Genomic DNA, 12,717 nt, shown 5'->3' with positions numbered 1-12,717 from the left:
TTATCATATATCATCTTGCTTTATGAACTCATTCAATTCAATTCACCCCGACTGGGAAGTCACCGCCACTTCCGAGAGCCAGTGAGTGCCTTGTTTATCATATATCATGTTGCTTTATGAATTCATTCAATTCAATTCAATTCAATTCACCCCGACTGGAAAGTCACCGCCACTTCCGAGAGCCAGTGAGTGCCTTGTTTATCATATATCATGTTGCTTTATGAACTCATTCAATTCAATTCAATTCACCCCGACTGGGAAGTCACCGCCACTTCCGAGAGCCAGTGAGTGCCTTGTTTATCATATATCATGTTGCTTTATGAACTCATTAAAGCTTTCTTTATTTTAACTGCTGTTCTGTCACTCACCGTACAATCACGTCTCTTCACCTACGTACGATCATCATTATCATTTCTAGGTTGTATCTAGTTATTTTAGACTAAGTTAAATTCCCTGAATATTGTGACGACTGATCTAGCGCAGTCGGTAGTGACCTTGCCTGCTGCGCCGCGGTCCCGGGTTCGAATCCCGGTAAGGGCATTTATTTGTGTGATGAGCACAGATATTTGTTCCTGAGTCATGGATGTTTTCTATGTATATATGTAAGTATTTATATATTATATATATCGTTGTCTGGGTACCCACAACACAAGCCTTCTTGAGCTTACCGTGGGCCTCAGTCAATCTGTGTAAGAATGTTCTATAATATTTATTTATTTACAACAACAACATAACAACATACAATCACGCCTGTATCCCATAAAGGGGTAGGCAGAGCACATGAAACTACTAAAGCTTCAGGGCCACTCTTGGCAAATAAGGGGTTAAAAGAAAACAAAACTATGGCAGCAAAACTATTTATTCTACTGAAAACTAGGTAGAATTTCAAATTCGATCAAACCAGCGAATGATAGTTATATTATACGTGGCGACGTGATGGGAATTTAAGGTTCTTATAGTGTCTCAGAAATTCTCCGTTCGCCCTCGAATTTTTAATGTAGCTATGCGTTTTGAGCGTAAACACGAGGATATCACTTATCACTATAAAAAATACTTAATCAAACTTATCTTTCGCAACAGCTACCAAAACGGGCCAGACACATACCTTCTGCAGCTGCGTGACGTCAGCTTCCCGGTCCGTCTACGCGAGTACATGAAGGTGGCATGCAACCGCTCTGTTGCCTACAACCTCAGCGTCAACGACTCCTACGATCCTAGGGTAAGAAATTGAATCCCATGTTTACCTTTAAAGCACCAGAAAACTAACCGGAAGCATGAAACATACTGACTATTCTTCCTTATTGGCCCAAAAGTGCCAAAAGTTATTTTGAATTTACAAATACATGAGAAATTTTGATCCATGCCGTGCCGTTGCAGGGGTGGTTTAGGCATCTGCCAAGAATATAGGTACAAGACCTTAGTTCGATTCTAAACCGTGGCTAAATAAAAAGTAATAAATAAAACTTATTTTATGGTAGGTATATGGCATATTTTAATTTCATCGTAAAAAGGCTAAACAGCAAAAACAAACTCGAATAGCAAATAAGCTAAAAAAGCAATTACCACCACGTCTAAAAGTTGTAACAAGCTTTGGTAAATCGATATAGTTTTGGGATTTTTCTATTTAGAATGTGACAGGAAATTAGTTAACATAATTGTAAAGAAGCAAAAATGTTCACAACAATACTCATATTTCCACAGACACCCATCATTCGCGAGCGCCGTCGCTTCACTGACATCATGGACGAAGAGATCGAAGACGAGCAACGCGAACGCATCAACAATTACGGCACCGAGTCTTACACCATCAGACGTCTCCGACACGAGCTCGGCACGAGACTCGATAGCTACGCGGAGGCTCAGGCCTTCATGGAATCGAAGAAGGATGGACAGTTGCCATTCTTCAGGGAGAAACCGCAAATTTTGCCTATCAGGTGAGGATGCGTCGAATACTACTCTATAGTCGCTCACCAACAATACATAAGTTGTGGTGCGTAAGAAAATTACAACTATGGCACCGAACTCTACACCATTTGGCGTTTTGCTGACGAGACTGCGCTTCTATACCGAGGCCCAGGCCTTCATGGGGTCGAAAAAGGATGAACCGCTGCCATTCTTTAGGAAGGGACCGCAAATTTTACCGACCACTTAAGGATGCGTCAAATACTATTCTGATTTGAGTCCATCGCTGTGCTTTTACAATACAGGATGGTGAGTAAGTTACAACTACAGCAGTCTTACATAATCCGATGACTGCGACACGAGCTCGGCAAGTCGGCACTTGATAGCCACGCTTGGGCTCAGGTCTTAGTTTGATAAGGCTGAAAAGACTGAAGACGCCAACGTCTAATCGTGAATTGTTTAATATTATTTATTTTTCCTATAAACTTTTCCACTAAGCTAATACATTGGTTTTCCTTTTCTAGGGAAGGAGAGCCCACTCAGTTCTCATGCTTTGCTGTTGGCGACCCTAAGCCAAGCGTCCAATGGTTCAAGAACGACATGGTCATCGCCGAAAGCAACCGCATCAAGATCGAGCAAGATGAAGAAGGACGCTCCACCATCAAGTTCGAGCCCGCCATGCACCACGACATTGGCTTCTACAAGGTTGTCGCTAGGAACAAGGTTGGACAGACAGTCGCTAGAACCAGAATCGTGGAAGCCACAACTCCAGATGCGCCAGACAGCCCACAGTATGCTGATATTTCTGACACTGAAGTGCTACTCCGATGGAAGCAGCCCAAATACGACGGAAACTCCCCAGTCATTTGCTACAACTTACAGTACAAAGAAGGCGACAGCATTGAATGGCGTGACGTGGCTTCCAACATTGACCACGAATTCTACGTCCTAAGAGACCTGAAACCGAACACCAGCTACCAGTTCCGTTTGGCATCTAGAAATAGAATCGGCTGGAGCGACAAGGGGATCCCGACCAACTTAGTCAAGACAAAGGAATCAGGTGCTCCTAAAATAGAAGTCACAAAAGCCATGAGGCATTTACAACAGATCACAGAGTCCGGACAAGAAGTTGTTCTGGACGAAGAAAGGCCCAAGCTCAATTATGACACTGAAGAGAATCCCATCGAATGGGAATCTTCTGACAAATTTACAGAACGCTACAGCTTTATATCCGAACTCTGGCGTGGAAAATTCTCAATCGTAGTCAAAGGAGTTGATAAACGCAACGACAGCGTAGTAGTCTCCAAAATTCTAGAAAACAAACCAGAAACAGAGGTCCAAATTAAGAGAGAATTCGAATGTTTAAGACGATTAAGGCATGAAAGGATATCGAATCTAATAGCCGCTTACCAAGCACCTGGTTCACCTGTGTCAGCCTTCATCATGGAGAAACTTCAAGGCGCTGATATCCTTACTTACTTATCTAGCAGACACGATTATTCAGAGCAGATGGTAGCGACAATAGTGACACAGATCCTCGATGGCCTTCAGTACTTGCACTGGAGGGGTTACTGCCACTTAGACCTGCAGCCTGATAACGTAGTCATGGCGTCAGTTAGATCTATTCAGGTGAAACTGATTGATTTCGGCTCAGCGCATAAAGTCACGAAGCTTGGTACGAGCGTGCCGCAGGTTGGAGATTTGGACTACAAAGGTAGGTTACATTCAAAAGCTCATTTTCGATTTAAGACACTAATACTCTTATGATCTCCCTATAACTCTTATGATCCTTAAAATCAGACTCACCTTGAAACACACAACACTTGGGCAAATCATGCTAACACAGAATTTTTACTTGGATTTTGGATTGAGCCACAGAATATATTAGTACAAGTACAGAAGGCTCACTGCTTTGATGTTCACAAAATGCCGCCTTTCATAATTCTTACCTACATTAACAAACGGACCTCAAGCGAGACGGAAGCAAGACATTGTGTCGCTAAGAGGTCGTCATAGTCATAGTACTTTATTCATATACAATATAGCATTGTGTCTGGAATGGACCAGGAGTGCCGGTATATAGCTCAGTGAAAGTATCGCGGTGTGCGCCGCCCCTGATTGAGCACAATCACATATACAAGAAGTAGACAAAAACCAATGAAAAACTCATTTCTATTTCTAACATTCCACAGACACTGTTTCAGCAACCTCTAAAGCTACCCACTTTATTCCAGCACCTGAGATCGTCACAGACGAGCCAGCGTTCCCACAGACAGACATCTGGTCCCTGGGTGTGCTCACATACATCATGCTGTCTGGAGTCTCGCCATTCCGAGGGGGTAACGACGCCGAGACCAAACAGAACATCGCCTTCGTGCGGTATCGGTTCGAGCATCTATACAAGGAGATTACGCAGGTAATTAAAAAAAAGGTATTACGAATGAATGTCAAAGGAACTAACGCGAGAGGCAAACCAAGGAAAGGTGGACATGATATGAAACGGAAACAAGTGAATGATGAGATGACGGGCGATAGGGACCCCAAATGACTGGGATAAGGGCAAGCGAATGATGATGAAAAATAGGTCATCATCGTCAATTTAAGAGATCGTCAATTTAAGAGCATGGCTCTTGACGGTGGAACAATCGTCATTCTATTTTCTCTGCCACTGTGACTCTTGAGCTCTGGATACGTCACTACTTTTGCTTTCTCTTCAATAATAATAGGGAGGATAGAATGGAAGGGACAGAGGATGTCCGAGGCAACCATTTTTAAAAACTAAGATAATTCTTGATGATCAAAAAGCAGTTGACATATCCCCCGTGTGCTGACGGGTTAAGAATTTCACCACCCCTTTCTTCCCGTGGGTGTCGTAGAAGTCGACTGTGGGATATGGGTTAAATTGTGGCGTAGGCGAGAGGCTGGCAACCTGTCACTGCAATATCACAATTTGGATTTCTGTCAACCCCTTTTTGCCAAGAGTGGCACTGAAACTTAGGAGTTCATGTGCTCTGCCTAGCCCTTTATGGGATACAGGCGTGATTATATGTATGTATGTATGTAGTTGACATAAAATTAGATCATAATATGTTTCAGATTATTGACGCTAATAAGAAATGATAACTATAAAAGTAGCAAAGGAACTAGATTGTATGCTCTATAATGTATTTAAACCATATTTCGCTATTAACAGGAGGCGACCAGGTTCCTGATGTTCCTCTTCAAGAAGGTGCCACTAAAGAGGCCCACGGCGGAGGAATGCCACGAGCACCGTTGGTTGACGCAGTCAGATTTCATGAACAAGAAACGGGAGAGAGCAGTGTTCTTAGGAAACAGACTGAAGGTACAGTCAAGAGATTTTTGTTTGATCTTTTTATGCGGATTCCCGTAAGACAGTCTCAAACGTTTTTAGAGTCCATAAAGGTAGTTAATATAGCTGCAGATGAAACTTATCGACATGGGATTCACATTTAAAATTGCGTTCTTAACGCTAATGCCATTCTTATTGTGTGCGGCGCGCTGTCGTCTTATCCGAATACATGAATTGATATTGGATTGATTTGAATAAAATAAATATTGGATTGTGACTGCGCTCATCATTAACCACTCGTATGCCGGAACGTGGATTCGTACAGCAAATATCGAATTCTAATTAATTTTTAAATTAGAGCTCAATACCTACAAACGTGGATGCTCAAAGAGCTAACGGCCTTATACGGAATTTGTTTGCTCTTAACGATGTTTAAAGAAAAGTTCATCAATTATCTAAATAATAACATCCCTCTTAAGGACAATTTCTCTTTTGTTCCTGTTCATCATCCTCGTTGCGTTATCCCGGCATTTTCCACGACTACGAGAGCCTTGGGTCCGCTTTCGTTGACTCTGAATATTGGTTTTTATCGTACAATAAAAATTTTATTACTTTTCCCAGGAATTCTCCGACCAGTACCACGAGAGGAAGACCGCCGAGGCGGCTCAAGTGGACATGTCTGCGACGGTCTCCTCCGCCTTCGGGCAGGCGAGGCGGCTCATGCGCTCAAACAGCATCCAGGAGGAGTTACAGACCAACTTCCAGAGCCATTAGGGCAGCAACTTATTGTTATTTAGACTGTACTGTTAAGGCTAAAAGTATTGTCCAACATAGATTAAATTACAGAACTTAGTAATACATTTTGTTAGTAGCTCAGACTAGTGATGTGCAAGTTGCGGAAACTTTCCAAACATCTCTTAAATTTCTTGAAAAATTCACGAAACAGTCACGAAAAATAAAGGGACTTTAAATTTGTAAAATGGAAAGTGTCAATCCATACAATTGTCCATACAAAGTATGGAAAGTTTCCGAAGTTTTCCTATGTGAAACTTTCATAATCTTGGAAACTTTCCGTCGGCACATCAGTAGCTCAGACAAACAGAGCTTAGATAATAAAACAGGTCTTAAATATCAAAGAACTCAAGGACGCTAAATCCGTAAATGCATCCTCCGTGCGTTACGCTACGCTTTACGCTTACGCGTTACGCTTTGACAAATCTAAATTATCTAATTTACGCTAAATCAGTAAAAGCATTATTTATTTATTTATTCGGATCCTTAAAGACCTCGTAATTCAACGCCAATACAGTTTATAAATATAGCCTTAACAGGACAGCCTTGTTTTTCAACTTTAACCGCCGATATGATTACCCCAAAATATGACACCATAAGCTAAAAATGGCTAGTCATACTCGGAGTACGAATTTATCATAAACATAAAAAAATCTGATTTTTCTAATCATGATTGCCGGAAAGGGGTTCAAAGTGATATTTCCAAGTGTCATTCATCATCATCATCATCAAAGTCTAGTCATGAAGGAGTTTGTTACGACAGTTTTGTTACTTTGTTAAGCTATTTATTGTATACAATTTTTACTATTTATACTAATTCGTATGGTGCTCCAGTATTAATGTGATTAATAAAGAGCATTCATTTGCTTTCCTTGTTTTACTTCACTCCCATTGTCCCATATATCCCATTAGTGATTTAGGTAGATAATAGTGTATTAAACTACATGTTATACATACACATAGTAATGAATAAAGTCCATATTATATGTACTACAATGTAGTAACACCTTTGTGATATTCAGAAATTTCATTTTAAGCCCAAGAAAATGAAGAGTAGATTTGTCATAATGTCAAATCATGAGTTTTATTATGCTAAATCATAATACTTCCACATTTAGTTTTAACAACGCAGTAGACAAAATGTCAGAGAAAAAAAATACAAGACTATAAAACATCGAAATACGTAAATGATTTCAAACAAAAAAAGTTAAATTTGCATTGGCATTTCACTAAATGAAACAACAATGGAGCGTGCATATTTCATTTATTATAAAATTCTATGTTATCGATTTGCAACACGCGTATAATGGCCACACGATTCAAATAACTATTATTGCGGACTCACAGCTTCGATTTGTATGACTCGACGGTATATTCGGTAGCGTGTGATTTTATACGGTTTTGAAAATAGAATTCAAGTTTTGTAAAGAAGAATTGCAGAAAATATACCCTTACAGAGCCCAGCCATTTCTTTCAAAGTTGTCCACTCCACTTTTTTTTTATTTGGAAATTTTCATGTGGGTTCCACTCAGAATCGCGAGCTCTTTCAATTTTAATAGGAGAAAAAAGTGTCCCAAGGTTTTTTTCCCATTCCGTTACCATTTCTTCATACATTTTGTATGGTGGTAACGGAATGGAAGGTTCGAAAAAATGTATGGAAATCTTGGGACATTTTTATTCTCCTATCAGGATCGAAAGAGCTCGTGATTTTGAGTATTAGTCGCGTAAAAAATACCCATGTTACAAAAAAAGTGGGGTGGACAACTTTGAAAAAAATGGCCCAGTTACAAAGTTAATGAATAAGTGTGAAAAGAAATGAAAAGCGTAAAAGTGATTGGCCGGGTCGACACAGCGAGGCACGTCGAGGCAATTTTCTCGCGAGGCAAGCGTGCTTTGTAGTTGTAGACGTGTCTCGGCCGAGGCAACCCGCAAGGGGGAAGCAACCCGCCTCGGCCGAGGCGCGTCTAGATCTAGAACGGACGTTTGCCACGTGAGAACATTGCCTCGATCTGTGTGGACCCGGCTAATAAGATAACTAAGAAAAGTTAGGGTAGTTGGAAAAACTCGTACGGTTAGAAGATGATATGACTCGGGCCAGTCTGCCTGTGACCACGAACGTAAGGTCACGGTCGCGTCCGGAACGTCGGGAAAAATAAAAACGTAGGTGTCCCATTTCAGCTTGAGGTTCAATTCAAATATCGAAGTTTGGAACATAAAGGATTATTTTTATCAACTTCATACAGTGTTATTTATGAAGAATAAAGATGTTTTAGGAAAATTAATGGGTGAGGGTAGCCCTGTGCCCATTTGTGGGCTGTGTAGGTTGGAATATTGTTATGTTATTATTTGGTAATCAAACATACTGGCATAGATTTAAATCCATTGCATGACTAGAACATTGCATTCACTGCAAAGATCATTTAATACATTATAAGTGTAAAAATATGTTAAGGGGTTATTCCAGCGAAAAACACAAAAGATATAAATATAATTTCATGTCATGAAATCAAAAAGCGTAATTTGAATTTTTATTAAAATAATAATCAATTTCTTTTGTTGTCACAATGGAATGAACAAGCAAACAAAATTTTGACCATTGCTGCATTATTTTGACTAAAGTTTGTAGCTACTAGTGTAATTATATGTGAGTGTGTTTAGTAAAACGTCCCACTTTGTCGGTTACCATTAAGGCGAGATTTACTTGTATCTTTATATGAATAAACAGACAAAGCGGCTTTATAGCAATCTACAAAGTGGGATGTTTTCTCATGCACACTCACATATCAAGATATTTGTGTGAGTCACACAATGTCTGGTTAATTGATTAGTAAATATACAACGAAATGTCATTAAAATTACTTTTGTAATGATTAAAATAATTGCCTATCAAAATAACCAAATCAAATAAACACAACCATACAAAATCACAGCTACCAAAACACACCATCATTATTATGTGAATTATTTAAATATATATCACTTTTGGAGTATTAAATATTTACCTACAAAATAATGGTAGATAAAAATTATGAACAATGTACAAAGATTCCTAAGAAGGCTGTGCGAGGAAACCGAATTTCATCTCTTGCCTTTTGCTCCTGATATGTACTCCTGGACTTTAGCTTGGAAATCGATTTTGTTCTTTTTGTACATCTCGGCTGCTTCGATGTTGAGAGGGTCTTCGAAGTTTAGGAGATCCTGAAATTGAAAAATAACATGATTAAAGATTTGGTTAATTAGATAACTACTTATTTTTATGTAGAATTAGCATTATCCTTTTGGATAGTATGTTTGGAATCTAGGTTTTATGTATAATTTCTCTGACTGATAATGATTGTTCTCACTATCAAAGATTTCACACATAAGTTCCGAAAAACTCATAGGGTACGACCGGGGTTCGAAAGTCGCTTGCTCTTACTGCTATTTGATATTATTTAGATAGACACAACTTTCACAATATTAATATGTATATTGTACCATACTTACAGTAAATAAAGAGTTGAGGCCCCACACCACATCCTTGAGTCTCCGAGTGGGCGCCCAGCCATGCTCATCAATGGAGGTCTGCCGTAGAAGGGACAAGCAAATGTCGCCATCCACATTTATGTTTGGGTGCCATAACCGAGTCAGACATTTCACTTTTGGAGGCTGAAAAATAAACATTTAATAATTTTAAACATTTAACTTCACAATCACATGTGGAAGTTTTTGTTAATATTTTCTATTTTCATAACAATCATTTGAGGTACAAATCAAGTATAGTATAACTATAGGTACTCAATTTTTAGTACACAGAATTTGGGGGCGTCCATTAATCGCGTCATACGTTTTTGGCTTATTTTAGACCCCCCCCTCCCTCATGGTGATCTTTGGTGATATTTTCAGGACCCCCCCCCCCCTGGCCAATATGACGTGTAATTTTTTGGCAACTTAAGAAGACTTAATTTTTTCCAACCCACGAATCAACCAAATCTTGGCGCGAAATTCAAATTGTCTATGAGAATTAAACCTTTGCCCCCTCATTTTTAAGGTTCCGTACCTCAAAAAGGAAACCACTGAACCGATTAACTTGTTTGGCACACATATGTAAACTTGTGACCCAAAGACGGGCATGTAATTTAAATAAAATAAAAAACAACTATAGGGGCCACTTTTGGGGGGTAGAAGTAAGAATTAGAAATCAAAGTTTTTTAGCGTGTTACATATCAAATGAAAGAGCGTTAATTGGGCCCCACTTTTTTTTTATTTGGATTTTTTTATGTGCTTTCCATTCAGAATCGCGAGCTCTTTCAATCCTAATAGGAGTCAAAAAGTGTGCCAAGGTTTTTCTCTATTCTGTTACCATTTTATCATACATTTTGTATGGCGGTAACGGAATGGAAGGTCTAAAAAAATATGGAAATCTTGGAACATTTTTAGGGTTCCGTAGTCAACTAGGAACACTTATAGTTTCGCCATGTCTGTCTGTCCGTCCGTCCGTCCGCGGATAATCTCAGTGACCGTTAGCACTAGAAAGCTGAAATTTGGTACCAATATGTATGTCAATCACGCCGACAAAGTGGTAAAATAAAAAGTTGAAAAAAATGTTTTGTTAGGGTACTCCCCTCTACATGTAAAGTGGGGACTGTTTTTTTTCCATTCCAATCCCAACGTGTGATATATTGTTGGATAGCCTATTTAAAAATGAATAAGGATTTACTAAAATTGTTTTTGATGATATTAATATTTTCGGAAATAATCGCTCCTAAAGGAAAAAAAATGTGAGAGACACAATCCCCTCTAACTTTTGAACCATATGTTTAAAAAATATGAAAAATATCACAAAAGTAGAACTTTATAAAGACTCTAGGAAAATTATTTTGAACTTAATAGGTTCAGTAGTTTTTGAGAAAAATACGTAAAACTACGGAACCCTACACTGAGCGTGGCCCGACACGCTCTTGGCCGGGTTTTTCTCCTATTACGATCAAAAGACCTCGCGATTCTGAATATGAATCGCGTAAAAAATACCCATGTTACAAAAACAGTGGGGTGGACAACATTGAAAAAAATGGCCCTTATACGTACCTACATGTAAAGTGGGGACTGATTTTTTGACCGTCTATAACCGACTGTCCGTGTACACGTGATGAGGGCAAACTAAAAAATCTTTGAGAATTAAAAATAACCGACTGCACACAGCTCTTTTTTTCTCACTTGATGGTCTCATCAGAAGATCAGCGCTGGAAGTCACCAGCAACATGCTGAGATAATGCCATTTCGTGGCACTTCGTTCCTTTCTGTTAGTGTTGTAAAATGTGTAATTAATCTTGACTGTGTTCACGAATAAACTATAATATTCTATTCTATTCTGTTCTCTTTGCACTGCACAACGCAAGTTCTGACTGTAAAAGTTGATATAAAAATAGCTCAGAAATGTTTTTTTCTTTACGTTAGTGTAACAAAAAAATACACGTGATATGTTCCTAACCCCCCCACCCCCCATGGTGATATTTGGTGATTTTTTCATGACCCCCTCCCCCCCCCTATGCAGTATGACGCGATTAATGGACGCCCCCTTTGAAGTTGCACAAAAACAGAATATTATTCTCTTGTATAGTTTATTATTTTAAGCTAAATTATTTATCATACAGCGTAAACAATGCTGGTAGTAATATCTATAACACAGAAACAGTGGGTGACCATTATAACTGGGAGATTATAAGGGAGACCTTGACCATAAATATAATAATTCTTGACAAGAATCTGGAAATAAATGTAAAGTAAAAGGTACTGAGGTAAACTTACAGCCATATTATAGTCTTCAGTGACGAAAACACTGAATTTAAACTTCCCCCCTTGCCAAAAACCTTCATCAGGCGCCACTGTCAAAATGAACTCGCTGAGCACGTTCGGGTCTTCAAACTGCACAGAACACGTTCCCGGAAGGTTCTCCTCCATCTCCTGAACCTCTTTCACTAGCAACTTATCCCTAACCGATATCCGTTTGTTCGTTTCCACTTTAATACCGTTCGTGGGCTCCGTATGTTCCTTTTTTAACTTCCTATTAAGCGTAATCATTGTTATAGCTAGTGACACTTATTAATAAATCAATGTGTGGGACGTAAGTACATATCAGTGGTGTCTAATTGATTATTTACTAGGTTTTCTGTTAATAAAAAAATATTATTCGCTGTTCGATACCGCAAAACAGCGACGTTTTTTAATGACAAACGTCAAAACACGCTAATAGACAATAGACTTGTTGGATAGGGTTGCGCGTTTTATTATTGCTATAACTCCTAACCATTGAGGAGTTGACCTTCCATCATCAGCTCAGCCACATAAAATTATTACCATCAGACGTAAATACTGGTGTACCTTTGAAAAATAGACTAAAAACATTACATGTGCCTATAACATTTGAAGAGTTCCCTCGATTTCTCCAGGATCCCATCATCAGACCCTGACTTGGTGTCAATGGGACCATCTCGGGGTTATACCGGTTCGATCAAAAAAAAAATTTTGAAAATCGGTCCACGATTCTCGGAGATATCGAGTAACATACATACAAAAAAAAAAAAAAAATAAAATAAAAAAAAAAACATTCAGTCGAATTGAGAACCTCCTCCTTTTTTGAAGTCGGTTAAAAATACCGATTCGACGCAAAATCGCGATTAATTCCATCGCCTATGGTTTGAGATAAGTTTTAAAACGTTAATAAGTTGATCTTG

General features: G+C 39.0%; 2 protein-coding genes across 6 annotated transcripts in view; one reads left to right on the top strand and one right to left on the bottom strand.

The window, feature by feature from the left end:
- Positions 1-6,871, top strand: part of LOC125225432 (obscurin) — a 174,448-nt gene extending 167,577 nt beyond the window's left edge. For all 5 annotated transcript variants that reach the window (XM_048129162.1, XM_048129159.1, XM_048129161.1 and 2 more), the window contains 6 exons: positions 1,081-1,219; positions 1,702-1,934; positions 2,427-3,616; positions 4,137-4,318; positions 5,096-5,245; positions 5,834-6,871. In XM_048129162.1, coding sequence (XP_047985119.1) covers positions 1,081-1,219; positions 1,702-1,934; positions 2,427-3,616; positions 4,137-4,318; positions 5,096-5,245; positions 5,834-5,986 — 2,047 coding nt within the window. In that variant the 3' untranslated portion in view covers positions 5,987-6,871. The remainder of the gene's footprint in view (positions 1-1,080; positions 1,220-1,701; positions 1,935-2,426; positions 3,617-4,136; positions 4,319-5,095; positions 5,246-5,833) is intronic.
- A 795-nt stretch (positions 6,872-7,666) lies between these two features.
- Positions 7,667-12,202, bottom strand: LOC125225444 (NEDD8-conjugating enzyme UBE2F-like). The gene is made up of 3 exons (XM_048129175.1): positions 11,792-12,202; positions 9,491-9,652; positions 7,667-9,202 (listed from the first exon to the last, which is right to left on the bottom strand). The coding sequence occupies exons 1-3, from the start codon at positions 12,062-12,064 to the stop codon at positions 9,083-9,085; spliced, it is 555 nt and encodes a 184-aa protein (XP_047985132.1). The 5' UTR covers positions 12,065-12,202; the 3' UTR covers positions 7,667-9,082.
- Between the last annotated feature and the right edge of the window lie 515 nt (positions 12,203-12,717).

The sequence above is a fragment of the Leguminivora glycinivorella genome, chromosome 4, assembly GCF_023078275.1.
Source record: "Leguminivora glycinivorella isolate SPB_JAAS2020 chromosome 4, LegGlyc_1.1, whole genome shotgun sequence".
Lineage (NCBI taxonomy): Eukaryota > Metazoa > Arthropoda > Insecta > Lepidoptera > Tortricidae > Leguminivora > Leguminivora glycinivorella.
The sequence above is the reverse complement of the archived record's forward strand: the minus strand, read 5'-3'. Positions and strand labels throughout refer to the sequence as shown.

Excerpts from the sequence above, each read along its gene's own strand:
- LOC125225444 (XM_048129175.1), bottom strand. The coding sequence starts at position 12,064 with ATGATTACGCTTAATAGGAAGTTAAAAAAGGAACATACGGAGCCCACG. Across the intron at positions 9,653-11,791 it reads CTGAAGACTATAATATGGCT|CCTCCAAAAGTGAAATGTCT; the intron begins GTAAGTTTACCT and ends TTTATTTTTCAG. Across the intron at positions 9,203-9,490 it reads GCCTCAACTCTTTATTTACT|GATCTCCTAAACTTCGAAGA; the intron begins GTAAGTATGGTA and ends TTTCAATTTCAG.